The sequence below is a fragment of the Electrophorus electricus genome, chromosome 20 (genome assembly GCF_013358815.1).
Source record: "Electrophorus electricus isolate fEleEle1 chromosome 20, fEleEle1.pri, whole genome shotgun sequence".
NCBI lineage: Eukaryota > Metazoa > Chordata > Actinopteri > Gymnotiformes > Gymnotidae > Electrophorus > Electrophorus electricus.
This window is the reverse complement of record NC_049554.1, coordinates 5,273,338-5,293,337: the sequence shown is the minus strand read 5'-3', so window position 1 is coordinate 5,293,337 and position 20,000 is coordinate 5,273,338. Positions and strand designations below refer to the sequence as shown.

Below are 20,000 nucleotides of genomic sequence, written 5' to 3'. Positions count from 1 at the left end.
AGAGGTGTCTAGTGTCTGTCAGTGGGCCTAGTGTCTGTCAGTGGGCCTAGTGTCTGCCAGAGGTGTCTAGTGTCTGTCAGAGGTGTCTAGTGTCTGTCAGTGGGCCTAGTGTCTGTCAGAGGGTCTAGTGTCTGTCAGTGGGCCTAGTGTCTGTCAGTGTGTCTAGTGTCTGTCAGAGGGTCTAGTGTCTATCAGAGGGTCTAGTGTGTCAGTGGGCCTAGTGTCTGTCAGAGGGTCTAGTGTCTGTCAGTGGGCCTAGTGTGTCAGTGGGCCTACTGTCTGTCAGAGGTGTCTAGTGTTTGTCAGAGGTGTCTAGTGTCTGTCAGAGGTGTCTAGTGTCTGTCAGAGGGTCTAGTGTTTGTCAGAGGTGTCTAGTGTTTGTCAGAGGTGTCTAGTGTCTGTCAGAGGTGTCTAGTGTTTGTCAGAGGGTCTAGTGTCTGTCAGAGGGCCTAGTGTTTGTCAGAGGGTCTAGTGTCTATCAGAGGGTCTAGTGTGTCAGTGGGCCTAGTGTCTGTCAGAGGGTCTAGTGTCTGTCAGTGGGCCTAGTGTGTCAGTGGGCCTAGTGTCTCTCAGAGGGTCTAGTGTCTGTCAGTGGGCCTAGTGTGTCAGTGGGCCTAGTGTCTCTCAGAGGGTCTAGTGTTTGTCAGAGGTGTCTAGTGTCTGTCAGAGGTGTCTAGTGTCTGTCAGAGGGTCTAGTGTTTGTCAGAGGGTCTAGTGTTTGTCAGAGGGTCTAGTGTCTGCAGTCACTGCCAGGACTCTAATGGACAGAGCCCTGATAAATCCTGCACACCTGCACATATCTGACACGACGTTTGCTGCCTGGCGCTGTACGGTATGACACCTGCTGCCATGGCCTCCTACAGACATGTCCTCTCTGTCGCCCTCTCTCTCTTCCCACCAGGTTAAAGTGTCAGTTCTGTCACCGGACTGGAGTCAGGAGTCAGCCCACGAATGTGCTAGACTGATTTGGGAACAGTGTTGCTTTTTGAAGAGGTAGTGTCCACAGTTGCTAGGCGCTCCATTTGACAGAGTGGCGGTGATGGAGAACATGCCTACTGGGCTACTATTGGCCAGTGGTCTACCAGTGGACTGTGTCCCCACCCCTCAGTGGGATCAAGTCCTAAGAACTTACCAAAAGCCATGGGAATAGGATATAAAGTCAACTATATAAAATATAATTAATAATAACATCATAAAAATCATACACAGTTATCAGTACTGCCAAACAAAACATACACAAATATTATAATGTTGATATTTTAGCAGATCACAGTTGAAAGCTGTGAAAATAATATATTTATTTATTTATATATTTCATAAAGAATTCAGTTCAAGATGCTTCACAATGTATGTAAATAAACTCACAAAACATAAAAACGTGTGTGGGGCATTATGGTAGCTAAATGAAGGCGATAATGATTTATTTATAAACTATTTATTAATATGCAGATTCTTCAAAACAATGAGTCAGACATGGAACGAGAGAGTGAATCTTGACGTGAACAAAACAGAAAACAAGGCTCAGCGCATGTAAACCATGGCCAAGAAACCCTAATCACTGTCCACTGCACAAAAAGGCCATCTTTGTTTTAGTTATTGCATTAAGCCACATTAAACCGGATCCTTATAACAGAGCAGGGAAAAACACACTTTGCCTAATTCCCTGTTTGTGTTTTATTAGGTGTGGGAGGAACGTCGGGTTTCTAGTTCCCTCTAGTGCGTGTCTCCTCGACCTCGGTGTGGTCGTTGCCTCGCGTTAACTGTTCAGACTGTTCCCGTGTTCCCACGGTCCTGGGGCCAGGCAGGGCATTGCGCCGGTCAGCCTGAGTAGCCTCTGTCCCTAGAGGTGCAGACTACCGGGACTGGCCACTTCTGTGCCGCTGATGACGGCTGGGCTGTCCCTCCTCACAGCACTTCAGTTCATAAATAACTTCACCTGCGTGACTAGAGAATCGAGGACCGTTTTTCACAATCAGACTATATGTCATTTATTTCTCTCTCCTGTTCTGTCTCCCTCTTCCTCTCTGCTTACCGCAAAGTCCGAACTCTCCAAACACACGCCTCCCACAGACACGCTCCGCAACGGCACACAGTTTAAAAAGTAGCCGCTCACAACAGAGCCGCCGTGCACAGAGCGAGCGTGCCATTTACAACATGTCTTTACCCTTCGTCTTCACACGCTTGGATGTGAATAGGTTGTGAATAGACTTGTTAGAGCATTGAGGGGGGTTTTTTTGTTTTTTTTTTGGATTGTTTGTTTGTTTGTGTGTTTGTTTGCATAGTGTAGCAGGGGCAGGGCGAAGGATTTCAAAAAGATGCACGTCTGTTTCCTGTGTAAATGCAGGGGTGTTCCTACATAAACGTGGAGGGGTTCCTGAGAAGAAACAGAGGTGTTCCTTTGTAAACAAGAAAGAAGATGTTCTTCAGGCTTTTGAAAAGAGAGAAATGATCTTTTCTGGTCTGTGTTAGCGTCTGTGTTCGTGCTTGTGTTAGTGTCTGTGTTAGTGTTTGTGTTAGGGACTGTGTTAGCATCTATGTTAGTGTCTCTGTTAGCATCTGTGTTAGTGTTTGTGTTAGCGTCTGTGTTCGTGCTTGTGTTAACGTCTGTGTTAGTGTTTGTGTTAGGGACTCTGTTAGCGGCTGTGTTAGTGTCTGTGGTAGCATCTATGTTAGTGTCTCTGTTAGCATCTGTGTTAGTGTTTGTGTTAAGGTCTGTGTTAGCATCTATGTTAGTGTGTTAGTGTCTGTGTTCATGTCTGTGTTAGCGTCTATGTTAGTGTCTCTGTTAGCATCTCTGTTAGCGTCTGTGTTAGTGACCACGGTATATCAGACAGCGGGAAAGATCCTGGTTGCCCCTGAGGAGCCTGGCAGTGCAAACAGCAGATTAAACACTGAGGGAAAGGCCTCTGCTTTTGAGGTGTCAGAATGACCTGCTTCTATTGCCCCCTTCTATTACCCCATCAGCTCACCCTCCCCTCATTCCTACTGCCTGTTCCTACTCCTGCTCCTGTTTATTGGAAGAACACATGAAGACGTGGGCATGGGAGGGGTTGGGAGGTGTGGCTTTCCCATGGGGCAACTAATGGTGTAAGTTTTGACCATTACCTCTCCTCACTTCCTGCCCCCACCCAACCCTCCCACCATCCATATCCATCTAGGGGTTGTGGTTCAGACACATCAGGTTTGAGCTGCACTTTCTCTAACCCTGTTAAAAGGGCATTAAAGTGTCTCCACACACACACACACACACACACACACACACACACACACACACACACGCGGACCCTTGACGCATTCATTACTTGCCCAACTCCCACTCGCTCCATTTCATGCCCACACCTGTTCGATCGATACGCCCCAGGCGTGAAGGGGGCCGCGTAGGTTCTAATGAAGGTGGTGGCGACAGAGCTCGGCCCGAATACGCAGGCACCGCGGGGAATTGCAGACGAATTCATCCAACAGGCCCGAGAGCTGAGGGTTGCTTTCAATTTAGGCCGCACTTTGGTTGGAGTTGGAGGAAGAGGGCAAGCCCTGCTACGTCTGAGCGTCCAACCCTGTGTGTGTGTGTGTGTGTGCAGAGCTGTGATGTACTTTACAGCTGTAAATCACTTTAACCTGCCGTCTTTAGCACTTAAGGAACGTCTGAGATTCTCAGGCAGCCACGTCTCTGGGCTGCAGATGCAAAATGGCGGCCGTATCACCCAGATTCTTCCCTTTACATCAGCTGCTATTTGGTGTTGCGAAACTGCCAAAACTTTGCTTTGAGTGACCAATAAGAGAATATCGGGAGTGCTTTTCTGACTGATTGAAACATCTGAAATTCGGACTGAAGGGTGTGATGGCTTAATCGATATACTTCAAGCTTCGCAGTTCTTTGAAGCAGACAGGCAGGCAGACAGACAGCCAGACAGCCAGACATGGTTATTCACAGGCAGGAACAGAGACTGTCAGTGGAGGAGCTCACCCAGCTGATGGGTTCATTTTTTATTTTTTGTGAGATGCAATGGCTGATCGATTTTCTGTCTGTCTTGCCCATTTAGGGGCGTACGGACCAGAGACAGGATGGACATCGGCCTATCCGGAGTGCCAGGAGAGGAACCAATCACCGATCAATATAGCTGACCAGGACACCAAGGTCTCAATGGAGTACCAGGAACTCACTCTGGATGGCTTTGAGACAGAATCTTCCAATAAGACATCAATGAAGAATACAGGCAAAACTGGTAAGTTGTTCAGGCCTGCCCCTCTTCCTCTCTCACTCTCTCTCTCACTCTCTCTCTCTCTCTCTCTCTCTTGCTCTCTCTCTCCCTCCCTCTCTCTCTCTCTCTCTCTCTCTCTCTCCCTCTCTCTCTCTCTCTCTCTCTCTCTCTCCCTCTCTCTCTCTCTCTCTCTCTCTCTCTCTCTCTCTCTCTCTCTCTCTCTCTCTCTCTCTCTCTCTCTCTCTCTCTTGCTCTCTCTCTCCCTCCCTCTCTCTCTCTCTCTCTCTCTCCCTCTCTCTCTCTCGCTCTCTCTCTCCCTCCCTCTCTCTCTCTCTCTCCTCTCTGCCTTTGACCCTCACATAGAGATTTACTGTCTGAAACTCTGATTTGTAGTGAAAGTGGGCCACAGAGGTGTGTGTGTGTGTGTGTGTGTGTGTGTGTGTGTGTGTGTGTGTGTGTGTGTGTGTGTGTGTGTGTGTGTGTGTGTGTGTGTGAGAAGCCACTTAGCCTGGTTTTGACAGCTGTCTCCACCACTTAATTTCTCTCAAAGTCAGACACACCACATCATAAACATCTTATTTTAGGTCTGGATTCCAGCTGCAACCATAGAGCATTACACACACACACACACACACACACACACACACACACACACACACACACACACACACACTCCCAAATATAATCTATGCAGAGTAAGATAAATGCCCTGGTGTTGTCTTATGAATAATGCAGCTACACTCAGCTATATGTAATGTTCACCTGAGTGTGTGTTTTTGTTGTAGCTTGGCTGGAGAACTTGGTCCTCATGTTGGCCTTGCACGAGAACACACCCCTCTGTAGAAAGAACACCGCAAGGTTTCAGGGCTTCAATCCGCCTTAAACTTCCTTAAGGTTGAAATTCTGAACGTTGACCCTCTTACCTTTGGACTGGTCATTATAAGTGTGTGTGACTGTGTGTGTGTGTGTGTGTGTGTGTGTTGCGCTGTCTCAGGACCTTTTGTCTGTGATCCAGGGATTGGCGACCGTGATTTGCTTTTATTACACGATGCATTGTTTGTAAACAGTGGAGAGGACATGTACACACTTCCTAGGGCTGCATATGGTCACTCACAAACTACAGCAGGTTAGTGCCCTGACATCTCAAACCCCTGTAACACGCTGAAGTCAAGTAAAGCACAACTCAAGTTCAAAAAAACAAAATATATTGATATTGATCCCATGAGCTCTTATCAGCATTAATCAGCTACACAAGCCGCGACCGGGAGCGTGCATTTTAATAAATGATGGAACAGATATACAAAGTATTGGAGAAGTGAGGAAAAAAAGAAACATCAAAGCCATGGATTGAAATTTAAAACAGTATTGGCATTCTTCCCTTCTGTCTTTTCGGGTCTGCCGTGTGCTCTGTAAGGCCGTGGATGATGCAGGGTGCACTTTTCGTTTGTGCACAGTTACTCTGCCCTGTTGTAGAAGATTTCTTTTTTAGGCACAAGGACAAGCTGCTTTGCGACTTTACTCATTTTGTTTTTTGGGGGGGGGGGATTAGAATGCTGTAGGGTCGATGTGTTTTTTAATACGTAATGTATCGAAAATCGAATCAAATCTTCACTTAAGAATTAAAAAATTGTGCTGAACGCGAAAACGAGGTTTACCAAAATAAAGTTCAGCTGCACTTCCTCGAGTATAATGTATAAAGTCTTCACGTGTCTCCTGTTAGAATCTGCACAAAAAGGCCTGGACTGGAATCTGTTTTCCTCATTGTCCTTTTGTACAGATGCCACTGGAACCTGGACCAATACAGACTGGTGTATATTCACACTCGTGTTCAGAGGCCCAGAAAAAATCACAGCCTATAGGCTACTGGGCTGTAACAAATTAGGTTTCAGTCCAGCTTCGGGGAAAACTTCGTCCCCCTTGTTAGGCATGGCCTAACATTCTCTGTTAAATACAGGAATGCAACAGGCTTTGTTTGAAGTTGCCTGTTTGTTAAAAAACCCTCGATTTTATCGACCAGCAGGAGAGAAGGGTGTCTCAAATGTCAGAATCCACGAAGCAGAAAACAAAACCTGCATCTTTGTGCATGATTCACTAAAATCCAGTTTTTTGGGGTTTTTTTGTTTTAGACTGAGAGTCATTTGTTATTGAAATGTTGCCTTCCAATAAATTCTAGATATATTATTTCAAGTGCGGATCACAGAGAAGGAAGCATTGGCTGCTGCGCTGTAAGATGTATGCAGAGTCCACTCCAAGAAAACCCACAAGTCCTTGGGCTCCTAAACAAGAACCATGCAAGTGTATGTTTTCCTGTGAAGATTTTCCTGATCATTTTTCTGCAGATAAATTAATAGGCGGTCCGCACAATATAAGCAGCACAGCCACGTTCTTCCCAGTTTATCTGTTGCGCTTTTCCAGATGTGTGAAGCAGTCTTCCATATATCTGGAGCGAACGACATCCAGCAGTCTTCCCTGACTTATATTTGATATTTGAAGAATAATCCATTCCTAAGTGACCCGTTTCTCTTGGAGATGAAGAAAATGTGATTTTGACGAGCACCGAAAGGAATTTTATGTTCGGAAATGTTTACATGTGCCCGGATATTTAAGTACCCTTCCTAATGTCTGTCCACATCTTGCTGAAAGCTGAAATAAAGGATTGTGCCAAGCAATATACGCCAACCCCCCCACCACCTCTTTGTCCGTCTATTTGCCACTCTCTCCATTTGTCTGCCACTCTGTTCGTCTGTCTGCCACTCTCTCCATCTGTCTGCCACTCTGTTCGTCTGTCCGCCTCTCTGTCTGTCTGGCCGCCTCTCCGTCTGTCTGTCTGCCTCTCCATCTGTCTGTCTGCCTCTCTGTCTGTCTGTCCACCTCTCTGCCCATCTGTTCACCTCTCTGTCCATCTGTCTGCTTCTCTGTCTGTCTGTCCGCCTCTCTGTCCGTCTGTCCACCTCTCTGTCTGTCTGTCTGCCTCTCTGTCCTTCTGTCTGCCACTGTTCGTCTGTCCGCCCCTCCGTCTGTCTGTCCGCCTCTCTTTCTGTCTGTCTGCCTCCCTGTCTGCCTGTCCACCTCTCTGTCCATCTGTCTGCCACGCTGTCCGTCTGTCTGCCTCTCTGTCCGTCTGTCCGCCTCTCTGCCTGTCTGTCCACCTCTCTGTCCTTGTCCCGCCGTTTCTCCGTGTCCCTGTACATACTTCCAAAGCTCCTCGTAACTGCTCTGTCCCTCTAGCGCGCTGCATGTCTCGACACGCCTTCCTGCTGGTGCTATATCAGCAGAGGACGTGACCCTGAGCCCAAACATCTCACAGCACTATCACTCATATCTCCTCTGTCCATATATTCATTTACACGCCAGCAGAAAAGGCAAAAATTCATGCTCAGTTGTGGAGCCACAGCAGCGGCACGGAGGTTCTATCAGCGTGGCCTCGGGTGTGTGTGCTCACATGCTTTGATAGAGCCGCTCCCGTGTCAGGGGTACACAGAGCTGGGCCTCGCATTTCCACGGAGCAGCCGCGATAAATTGGGGCAGAAAAATCGTCTATGAAAAGAGGCTAGCAAAGGCCAAGTCTGCAATTCAATCAGAACGGGAGAGCAGTCAGACAGACACGGTCAGACAAACAGCAGTCATACAGACGGCAGTCAGACAGACAGCAGTCAGACAGAGCAATCAGACAGACAGCACTCAGACAGACAGCAGTCATACAGACAGCAGTCAAGCACAGTCAGACAGAGAGCAGTCACACAGATGCAGTCAGACAGACACAGTCGCTTTGATGTCAGGGGTACACAGCCGCTCCCATGTCAGGGGTACACAAAGCTGGCCTTGCGTTTCTGTGGAGGCAGTCAGACAGACAGCACTTAGACAGACACACTCAGACAGACACACTCAGACAGACGCAGTCAGACAGACAAAATGGGTCTATTTAAGGTCACATGCTTGCTTTAAAGTGCCTCTCTTTGGGAACTTTGTGAGCCCCTGTCTGCTGGCCAAAAAAAGGCGATCCGTGCTCCCATTCACATCGTGAGCTGTGTGAAAAACGTTATCTGGAAACGCTGACGAGGAGTTCTGAAGGAGGTCTCTATTTGAGGCCCCGCTCCAGGGGCCCGGTGGGTCCAGAGGAAAGGGGCCACGTGTGAGTCTTGCCTCACTGCTCCTGATAATGAAGTGAGTGAACCCTAAGTGCTCGAAGAGCAGGTCGTCCAATCAGCTTCCTTTGTTTCAGCCTGAGACCAAACCTTACTGTGCTCCTTTTTCCGGGTTTAATCTAACTGCGTCATCAGCATGATTCTTGATTTCTCTCCCTCCCTCTCTCTCTCTCTCTCTCTCTGTCTCTTTCTCTTTCTCTCTCTCTCTTTCGCTCCACCCCCCCTTTCTCTCACAGTGGCCATCCTACTGAAGGACGACTACTTTGTGCGGGGCGCAGGCCTGCCGGGTCGGTTCAAGGCTGAGAAGGTTGAGTTCCACTGGGGCCAGAGCAACGGCTCAGAAGGTTCGGAGCACAGCATCAACGGCAGGAGGTTCCCCGTGGAGGTGAGGAGCATCACCACGTCCTTGACGTGCGCAGCAGATCAGGTCCACAGAACACGATGCCCCGGTCAGGAACCCGTGCACACTGAGGCTGGCACGGTCGTCTACAGTGATGGGCATCCTAGGAAAAAAACAACGAAAGGCACTTTAAATATTTAGCGTGCCATCTCTGACTAAGCTAGGTTGTCAAAGATGGCATGGTTAGGTTGACTGGATATTCTAAATTGTTCTGTATGAATGTGTGTGTGTCCTCCAGGGGGCTGAGGTTTCTGATTGAGGCTTTGTAAAACTGACTGCCTCTTCTCATCGGTATGTGCGTGAGTGATTGTAAAAGCTAATGTTGTGTGTAAAAGGTCCTTGTGTCTGAGAAAGGCTCTATATAAATGTAAATAATAATAATAATAATAATAATAATAAGCTCTGTTGACATATTGGTACATTTTCAGGGATTTCTGACCAGGGCCATAAATCACAAACTCTTAGTCTATTACTGAACAGGAGCGCGGTAATTTCTAAACAACTCGAGAAGCAAAGCTGAGAGCCTTAGACCATGCGCTGAGCCGAATCTGGAAGTCCGACGTATCGGGTATACGGAATCTTGGGCCTCAGGAAATCGAGGGAGGGAGAAAGAATGTCGATGGATGGATGCTGAAGTGGTAGAGGGCTGTCCCAGCGTGGATTAAACCGGCACATCATTTAGAGACAGGCTCTCCCGGGGCTGACCCCTGCCTGAGGGGACATCTCAGTCCTGATTTATCGCTATGGCAACCTGGCAGCTTTTATGCACAATAAGAGCCCCTTTTATCACCCTCTACAAACATGAAGGCAGACCACCAGCCACGTCTGCACCAGCTTCCACTCTTAATGCAGTGCACTGTCCCCTGTCCCGGTTTATGGCTAACACGTGAGCCACAGCTACAGCTACTGTGCCGATCCTCACTTATTGACAATTAGATGAAGTCACTGTGCCACAAATCTCATTACGGAGATTCGGAATCCGTGCTAAAGTATAATGGAAGTCTATCTTAGCACTTTACACACACTTAGACTGCAACATCCTTCCGTGACTTACAGGGGTGGGGTCAAAAACGTCTTAGTCCGCAGTGAAGCCCTAATTAAATATTAAATATTATGTCTGTTTTGCCGATGCAGATTAGCCATCTGCTAGACTACAAACCTTTTCAAAAAAGAATCTCTGTTCAAATGGGATTTCTAATCTGTCTCCCGAAAGAGACCAGGTTTCATATTTGCTCTGAGATAGAGGGAGAGAGAAAAGATGGGATGGGTGGTGTGAGTAGACCAGAAGAAAGACCACAGAAGCGGGAGAGCAGGCGCATGCGTGAGAATGTGGTGGGGAGGTCGCGGGGGTCAGGGGGAGGCGGCGATTAAAGGTGTCCGCAGCGCGACTGCGTGGCGATCGCGGCGAGAGCCCTTCGGGCGACAGGGCGGACATCCCGACAGGCGTGTCGGCGGCGCATACAGACCACTAACTTGGGGAAGTAAAGAGACAGGCATTAGTCACAGGTGGGCGTGGCCCTCGTCTGTAGAGTGGGCTCGGCATGATGAAGAGGATGCAGAACACGAGAGAGGGTTCATTAAACGGAATTAATTATACTAATTAGGACTTTTGAAGAATTCTTGAGCGAGTCAGTACTAAGATGAGTGGAGTGAAGGCGGTTTTTTTGGCAAGTCTGTGAAGACGTGGCAGCGTTTGATTGAGGAATGGGTTGCTGAGACCGGTTTGGTGGAGAGTGAGTGAGGACATTAAAAGTCCTGCTGAAGGTTGGTGTATATTGTTCCTTATTACCAGATTTGTTGTTTTAAATACATCTTTTCTTCCTGATTTCAATGGCCTTTGGAAGTGAGAGCAGTTTGCAGAACATTCATTGGCACACGCGTGTGGTCACTTTCTTTAGACGATTGACTGTCACTTTTTGTTTAGGATCAACAAGCAAGAGCTCAGGCAAACCCCACCCCCCAGAGTGGGGAGGGGCTTCCACAATATGATTGACATGCCTGCTTTAGCCAATGACAAATGGGCTGTCCGTCCGTGTCCTCTGGCTGAACAACTGGCTTCCCGCCTCTCGCTACTCTGCTATAAGTGGGGACGATGTTTTCCACCCTCCGCTTGCCTCTCCACCGCCTCTGTTCTTTTCTTCTATGAGCTGTGGAGGATTATGGGACGGCTGTTTTCTTTTCTCTGGCATCTAGAACCCGACTATCGGATTGATCCAGCGGCATTGACGAGAGCGCACGTGAGCTTTGAATGCGTCGATATTGACGAGAGCGCACGGCAAACGCTGCGATTCTGAGCGTGAGGAGGTGGTTTTATGAGCTGCCACTGGACGGACGGACACTGGGTGGGTGATCGCAGCTGATGAAATCGTGAGGTGGATGAAAAAGTGTGGAGAGAGGGATTGAGAGGTGGGAAGACGGAGACTCGTCAGTCAGAGGCCCTCTCAAGAGCCTCACCACGCAAATGCTAAGAGCTGCCTACAGACACAGAGGCAGGGAGAGAGAGAGCATGTCTGGGTGGATGAGGGAGATGACAGATGACAGATGTCTGTCAAGTGACACTTTTAGCAGACACTCACCACTATGCAAAGCAACAGAAAGAGAAAGATCTGGTGAGAGAGAGAGAGAGAGAGAGAGAGAGACGGAGAGAGAGCTAAAGTTCAGTTCCATTCTGCGTTTTCACCCTGCTGATTAGTGCCACGCCCTGTAAGCGCCACAGTGGCCCTCTTTAGCACAGCTGACAATAGGACAGCCCCTGGGTGCCATAGCGCTCCATTACAACCTGCTCACAGGTACTATTAAAACTGGCATGGCTATTTTATTCCATAATCCACCTGCCAAGGCAACATCTCTCCTTGTTAGGTGTACACATTCTCCACCCTGCCTCATGAATAAACATGAGGTAGGCCGGCCCACGTGCGCTCCTCTGCCACCAAATGCTATTCTCAAATTCCACCGTCACGGGTATGAAAGATTTATGCTTTTGCCATTTAGTAATTGTTCTGTAATAAAGGCCCTGAATGGCGTGATTAAGTGCAGGCCTGCTGAGCTCAGCTATATACAGCTGGTTAACACGTGCGGCTAGTGCTTGGTTCCGCGTCAGCCCCACGTTGCTCTTTCCCATGCCGCCAAACACACACACACACACACACACACACACACACACACACAAAGCTATCTGCACGCAGACTTGCATATGCAAAAGGCACGTGTACACGCTGCAAACGCTCGCCCGACGTGCGGGTGTTACCATCTAACGGTGGATCCCGTGGTAGGTTAGTTCCAGTTCTTCTACAAGAAACTGAGGCACTGAAAACAGTTCTGTCTTCTTGCGTGGGGTCTATTGATTCCTGAACCTGGAACTTTCTGTGTGTGGATGACGAGCTGTCAGCCCCTGGGTCAACAACAGAACAGAAGCACTCTGTAAACCTTATTAGTCTGTTGTGATGCTGCCACACAGTTATGAATAATGACAGAGTAATTACCTGACTGTCAGGCTTCCAGCCCTGGCAGACGCCATTACGGTCACTGCCGGCAATTAATTTGCATTCTACCTTAAAACTTTATTCTGCTTCTTCTATAGCAGGGTCATATTTCTCCACCAGATCTGACAGTCCATCCAGGCTGTTGGAGACAGTCGAGTAATTTTCTAGTGTTTTCAGCATTCACTTCATTATTACATTTACTGCCAGAGAAGCAGAAAGCAAAACCACCTCTTTAATGTGTAATGACCCATAATTCCGGAAGCTTCTGAGATCGGTGAGGCCAGGCCACACGTAGGCAGTGAGACTCCAGTCTGACTGCGACGTGAAGGTGGAGGCACGCTCGGGTTCGTTTTAAGGTTGGACATCGCTCCGACGTCCTCTTATCTGCAGCTCGGCAGGAAGCTGGAGTGGGTCGGGGAGTGTGGGCGAGGGGTCAGGAGTTAGGAGGATTGTGGGATATGGTGTTTAGGTGGTAAGGATCCCATTTAATATCATAGCAGACACTTCTCTCATCTCTCTGGGCGTGGAGATAAGCGTGAGGGAGAGGAAGAGAAAGGGAGACAGGAGGAGAGGAAGAGAGAGAGAGAGAGAGAGAGAGAGAGAGAGAGAGAGGGAGGCTTGCCAAAGCTTTTATTCACCTGCTCTGATAAGAGAAGCACAAAGTAAATTAACACGCGTGATGGAGACCATACACACACACACACACAAACAGACATATACATACACACACACACACACACACACACACGGAGGCTGCTGAGGGGATGAGAGATAAGAAATGGCATTGATGAATTGAACTTTATTTCCCATCAGCTTTTGCTGCTGCTGCTACAGAAGGTGCATCCCATAATATTGCCTGATGTGGAGATAGTCTGAGTAGCAGGACAGTGATGGCCGTCACCCAGCATAAAAGGAGCAGGAAGAGCGTGTGATAAAAGTGCATGGTGCCTCGATATGCTCCTACACTGTATACGCACATACACACACACACACACGCGCGGTCTCCAACGGGCTAGCGGTAATGATACACCTCACATAGGTCGGACGCTGGCGTCTGAAGTAGTCTGACACCGCTCAGCTGTCCTGAGGGTTACAGTTCAACGGGAAGGCTGGGACTCACAGCAGTTTTCCAGCCCAGAATATTCCCACGAAGTGCGGCGAGCCCGCGCTTATCCGCCCAACTGTTGGTGTGGAGCCCAGCCAGTTCTAAGGCAGGTTTGGCACCGTAGTCAGGCTACTGGTTCTCTGCGCGTTAGCGTTCCTAGTTTTCTTGCAACCAAGTATCCAGTTCTGCTCCCGGCAAAGTGGACCTTGCCTGGAGACCATGGATAGGGTGGGTAAACGTCCCTGGACTTCTCCTGACAGGTGATGCATAATAAAAAACTGCTTGAAGCAAGTATGGTTCCCTGCTAGTATGGAAAGATGCATTATATGGCCAAATCCATGTGGACAATGTGAGTTGTGCAGTTTCACTCCCTCCCGCTGCTAACAGGCATATTAAAATCAAGCACACAGCCATGCAAAGCTCTACACACAGACACTAGCTGTAGGAGGGTCATACTCAAGAGCTCAGGGACTCTTAAAACGGCACCTTTTGCTACAAGTCGGTTCTAGACATTTCTGCCCTGCTGGACGTGCCCCGGTCAACTGTAAGTGGTGTGAGTGTGAAACGCAAGCATGAAGGAACAGCAGCGTCTCGGCTGCGGAGCGGTAACGAGGTCGCTGAGCGCTGAAGTGAGTAGCGGGTGAAAACGTGGTTCCAGCGAAGGAGACTGTCAGTGCATCAGTATACAAAGACGTTTTAGACAAGTACATGCTGCCACGTGTACGAGAGCAGGACCCAGCAGGACTGTGTCCCTGGAGACGAAGCATGCTCCATCGAGACAGGGTTTGTTATGTCACGGTTTGAGGTTGTAACTTCACTTGATTAGACCGCTTGATCAAAGCATGCGGAAGTAGGCGTAATGGAATTGAAAAAAAGACCTCTATTGCCACTCCAGATATTTATATGCATCTACGGTGCAGTGTGTTTATATTTATTTATCATTAAAAAAAAAAAAGAAAGAAAGAAAACCTGACATCCAGTACACATTTGGTGGAAACTGGGTTTTTTTCCACCATCATTTTTAATATTTACCTTCTGACAGCTAAAGGACAACAGGCCTCTGCAGGCAGAGAACTCCGGCTAGCTGTCCTTCTCACCTCCGAACGGAATGCCGTAATTCTTTAAGTGGTTGTTTTTTTTGTTCGGTGTTCTGCTCAGACGCATGTGCTGCGGGACCCTGCTGTCATTCATTTTTAAGCGATTGGATGTTAAGACACCCGTGTTCCCAGCCTCTACAGGAGGGGCTTTGTGACGGCAGGGGTCAGTATGGCGGTGGTCCACAGGTCAGGAGATATTTCTCGGCGCGAAAGCATTTCATGTCGACAGTCTTTTCGGATCACACTGGTTTGAGAGTTTTTCATGGGCTCTGAGGATGTACTCTGTATGCGGAAAAACTGCTGAATATATATAGACACACACTCCCACACACACACACAATGTGTGTTTCCACCACTCACATACAGGAGGATTAAAATGTACACACACGCGCGAGGCTGTGAGATTTGGTCGGATTCGGATTCTACTATGGAAGTAAAAGAGCACAGCCACTTACCACACACTATGTAATAGCTTAAAATTTAAAGAGGGAGGATTCATTTCACTATACACACACGCACACGCACAAGCTCAAACACTGCCGGAATTCTTCAGCTAGAATCAGTTAGAATAACGTTAATGGAATATAATACCACACTGTAAATTTCAAATCCAGGCTTTTTGCTGGAGGCCTGGAAGAATGATTGAAAAAGCAATTAGCACTGCGGCTTCAAATCCAGAAACACTCTACAGGGTTTCTCCCAGTCTGTCCCGCTCTACCTCTCTCTCTCTCTCTCTTGCTCTCTCTCTCTCTCTCCCTCTCTCTCTCTCTCTCTCTCTCGCTCTCTTTCTTTTTCTCTCTGCTGCTACAGTCTATTAAACCTTCAGAGGTAACTCATGACTGGCATGTCTATGCAACCCTTATACTGGCCATGCTGGAGACCAGGGCCACATGGTGGCTGGCTAACGCCAGGCCTGCCGTCTGTGGCACTGGGAAATGCGTCCATTCTTCCGCTCTGCGTGCCACATGGAGGACAAACAGATGTTGTAAGAGTTCTGTGCTGCTTGGATGCTGTTTTTAATCATCTCATTTTTAATCTTGTTTTTCATGATCTCATTTTAATCTCGTTTTTAATAATCTTGTTTTTAATAATCTCATTTTTAAAAATCTCATTTTTAATTATCTTGTTTTTAATCATCTCGTTTTTAATCGTCTTGTCGCAGATAGCCTCTCAGCTCCCTCTGTTTTCCATGAGGGTAAATACCTGTGGAACAGAAGAGAAGTGAGTGAGCCTGTAGCGTATTCTAACGCGTCTCTGTTGATGTTTCATATGTGGAGTATAGGAATGTATAAAAGAGAGGCTCTCTCTCTCTCCCTCTCTCTCTCTCTCTCTCTCCATCTCTCTCTCTCTCTCTCTCTCTCTCTCTCCCTCTCTCTCTCTCTCCCTCTCCCTCTCCCTCTCTCTCTCCCGCTCCCTCTCTCTCTCTCTCTCTCTCTCTCTCTCTCCCTCTCTCTCTCTCCCTCTCTCTCTCTCCCTCTCTCATCCCATTCTTGTCTTTCTCGAGGAGAAGAAAAATCTGAGGAGCTGGTTGTCAGGTGTTTGAGGAGATCATGCGGTTTTTGCTTAGCTTTCGTGTTTGATTTCATCACGTTCTGCCTCTCGCTACGCGCAACCTTGCCGATTTGCCTCTGGCCGCACCACGTTCTTCCCAGAACATTCTGCGTTTACGATAAGGCCGGAGTTTCGATCTTCGGGGACCATGTGCACTGCAACGTGGTGACACTGTCCTGAGGACCCAGACCTTTGCAATCAACGCAAATTCTTCATCAATTTGTTTTTAACTCAAATTCTTCCGAAATGGCACTTTTGTTTTGTTCAGCCATGCTTTATGCTTGCTATGTCTCCAGTAAAATGTCCTCTGTCTGTCCATCTGTCATCTGTCTTGCCTCCTGCCCTCCCTGCTAAATTTTGCCGGGTGTCTTCGGTAACGCTGTGATGTTATGTCGCATTCCCTGTTCTTTACGGTCTTGTCATTCTGCATTACGTCACTTTGTTTATCTAGGCCGTGGAGCCTTAATGAGCCAGATTGCATTCATGAATATTTTAGCTTTTCCGAGACAACGCACCACACCACATCCCACAATGCCCAGCCGTGTGTTCCACAATGCATTGCACTGGGTGCCATAATTCGGCACGCGTCGCCTGCCGTGATGGACTGACTCACCATCGAGCAGGTTTCCAGCCACTTTGCGTAATGCGTTACGTAACTAGTTTTCACCATCACGTTGGTTCTGTGTTTATCTCTTTTGTTTTCACCATGTTTCCATGGGGGTGTGTACACACGCAAGGTTTTATGGGGTTTTTAAATTGGATTTCACAAAATTTTCCCCACAGCGCATTCCAGTAAACTGCTCTGATAGTTGTTCTACCTCAATATATTTCTTATCTTTGTTCCTGCATATCACCATTATGTTCATTACAGATCTCCTTTGATGTCTCTCTCTCTCTCTCTCTCTCTCTCTCTCTCTCTCTCTCTCTCTCTCTCTCTCTCTCTCTCTCTCTCTCTCTATATATATATATATATATATATATATATATATATATATATGTGTGTGTGTGTGTGTGTGTGTGTGTGTGTGTGTGTGTGTGTGTGTGTGTGTGTGTGTGTGGTGGTGTTGCAAAGCTGAGATCTGTTTGGCCATGATGTGTGTTCTTGCTCTCAACTCTCAGACACACGCATGCTCGCACACACACACACACACACACACACACACACACACACACACACACTCCATCGGTCAGCACATCCTCACTGCTCATGCGGCACTGCCTCTGTTTTTTTATCTCTTTGCCCTTGTGAATGTCAGGAATTTTCTGTATTGAGTGTGTGTGCGCGGACATGCTTGTCTCTGTGTGAGTGTGTGTGTGTGTGTGTGTGTGTGTGTGTGTGGTCTCACTCACTACTGGCCCGGTAGAGATGTCAATAAGGAATAAATTCAATTTGGTGAAGTGTGGTGCATCCTTCGGAGAGCCTGTCCCAGGTGATCGGCTCAGGAGAAAGAGAATCTGTATGTCCCTCTCTGTCTCCCCTGAAGACGTGTGTAGTGAGACTGTGTGAATCTGTATGTCCCTCTCTGTCTCCTCACTACTGAGTGTAGTGAGACTGTTTGAGATTCAGAGTATGTTCACTTCCATTTTACCATTTATATTACGGGTGTCAGGGGTCACACGCATGCCTTCTGTCCTTTGACCTCTTAAATTTGGCAATAAACTCTGCAAAATATTTTCAAGCGTACCTCATGCTGTGCTTTGCTCTATTTTGCTGTATTGTAGTGTGTGTGTGTGTGTGTGTGTTTGTGTTTGTGTGTGTGTGTGTGTGTGTGTGTGTGTGTGTGTGTGTGTGCATGTGTTTGTGTGTATGTTGATGTTGGCTGGATAAGGGATGCAGTATTATCATAAAGCAGCTTCTTTTGGATATTTAAATGAAATGTAAAATATGTAAATGGGATTCAGGAGTGAGACAGTATTTGGCGAATCAGACGGCTCGGGCTGGAAACGTCCCAGCATGCAGGACTAAAGCTGCCCGTTTAGCTTCCAGGACCAAGGCCGCTTGATTTCAATGGCACGTGGAGTGCACGATGTTTGTTTGATGCCCGGTTACACCTGACACTGCACTGTAGCGTCTCTACGCAAGAGCCAATTAAAGGACGCCATTGTACAGGCTCAGCTCTGACACAGAGGTCATGGAGGAAGATGACGTATGATGAAGACGAGGGGATTAAACATGCTTTGGACACAATCAGTCAGTGTGGTTCAGTTTGAAGTGGATCTGGGCTGCCCTCACAAAGCAGGGACCGGGCTGGGCGTGTGTATGGACATGAGCATGCAAGGGTTGCAAAGACTGATGGGAAATCTATAGAAAGTGCTCCCCTGAGCCTGTAATCATTGATTCTCTCTCTCTCTCTCTCTCTCTCTCTCTCTCTCTCTCTCTCTCTCTCTCTCTCTCTCTCTCCCCCCCCCCATGCTGACAGCTGTTGTTTTAAAGGGATAAAGTGCAGAAATCAATATATGTGTCCTGTCACTCAAATTAAACACTATGAGAAATGGATAATTAAAACGTGTGTGTGTGTTTGTTTGTTTGGTGTGTGTAAGCCTGTACTTTTTTGCATGCCTATGTGTGAATGTTCAGGCGTTTACAACATTTCTAATGATGATCCATTAACATGTCGTCCACCAGCCTGTATGATTAATTGCATGTGTGCATTACTTTGGGAATTCTTCTTTTTTTTTTTCATTCTTTATTTCATTGTTCTACTATTGATCTTATATGTGAGAGAAGGGTGTGTGTGTGTGTGTGTGTGTGTGTGTGTGTGTGTGTGTGTGTGTTTAGACCATGTGAATGCATCATCGCTATCATGATTGTCTGTCCTCTGACCTTGACAACACTAATACATTAATGGCACCATTAGATGAACCCCATTGGTCTCCGTTAGTCCGGTATTAGCATATGGGCTGCAATAGGCTCCTGATATGCCAATTAAATGGTCCCAGACCCTGCATAATTAACATGTGAGACTGGGTGGGAACTGATTAGAATGGTACACAGCCTGCAAAACAAACAGACCGGGCCTTGCTCACACAACCAGAGCATGCTTGATATCCGCCAAGCAATAATTACCTTTCAGTTTTGCTCTCCACCCAAATATCACAGATCCCGTGGCCAGAGACGGCTGAGGGGACCCCGCTCAGCCGTCTCTGTTCAGAAAGGGCCAGTGATGGAGGGATCATGGCTTCATAAATACTTTATCTTGTGATTTTTTAATTTTTATTTCACACCTATGATGGCCCGGAGGAAAGCAGGTTTGCTACTGGCATGGTTTCTAGCTACTTATAAATATTTATTTCCAAAAAAGATAGACCTCATTTTTGTTTGTCTTTGCTGATAAAAGTTATGGAGGGGAAAAAAAAGAAAAACAGGGTTAAATAATTTACCGGAACTGGCAATAACAAAACGGCCTGAAATGCATAATAGTGCGCGTCTGCTGTCTCCCGAGGTAGAATCATAGCTTAAGTCATCAGGGGGCCTTCCATGCCTGTGTTTGTGCGTCCACCACAAAGAGGCAGAAGTCGGGCACCGCCCACCACCTATGCCCCTGCTGCTCAGCCCAGGAAAGCGCTCGGTTGGGTATAAATGAAGGACCCAGGGCACATCTCACCATGCTTATGTCAAGAGCTGGTGATGGGCTTTGTCTGGTGGGTACCCTCTGAGGGTGGCCGGCCTTTCAGGAGACAGAGGAAGGTGGGATGGGGGGGTGTTCAAAGCCTTGACCCGTCACGAGGTCTCTCTTCAGGTGCTGTCTGCTCTTCCGTGATGACCTCGAGCATTTTTTGTCCTGTTTAACGCAGAGGCAAGAGTTCCTATAAAATGTTCCTAAACTGAACCGATTGTGTTCTTATCAGGATAAGGCTTGTGCTGCCTTTAGACTTGTGTGATTAGGTACCTTCATCACACTGAAGTTGCTGATCTCGGATCAGCTGTGCATAGAGCACAGTGCAAAACATATCCTGTGGACAGGGAGAAAGACTGACCCCAGGTCAGTAAGTCTAGAGCTGAGTGTGTGTGTGTGGCTCC

General features: G+C 47.6%; 1 protein-coding gene across 2 annotated transcripts in view; it reads left to right on the top strand.

Annotated features, from left to right (window-relative positions):
* ptprga (protein tyrosine phosphatase receptor type Ga) overlaps positions 1–20,000 on the top strand; it is a 199,162-nt gene that overhangs the window by 121,362 nt on the left and 57,800 nt on the right. For both annotated transcript variants that reach the window (XM_035520278.1, XM_035520277.1), the window contains exons 3-4: positions 4,041–4,223; positions 8,581–8,729. In XM_035520278.1, coding sequence (XP_035376171.1) covers positions 4,041–4,223; positions 8,581–8,729 — 332 coding nt within the window. The remainder of the gene's footprint in view (positions 1–4,040; positions 4,224–8,580; positions 8,730–20,000) is intronic.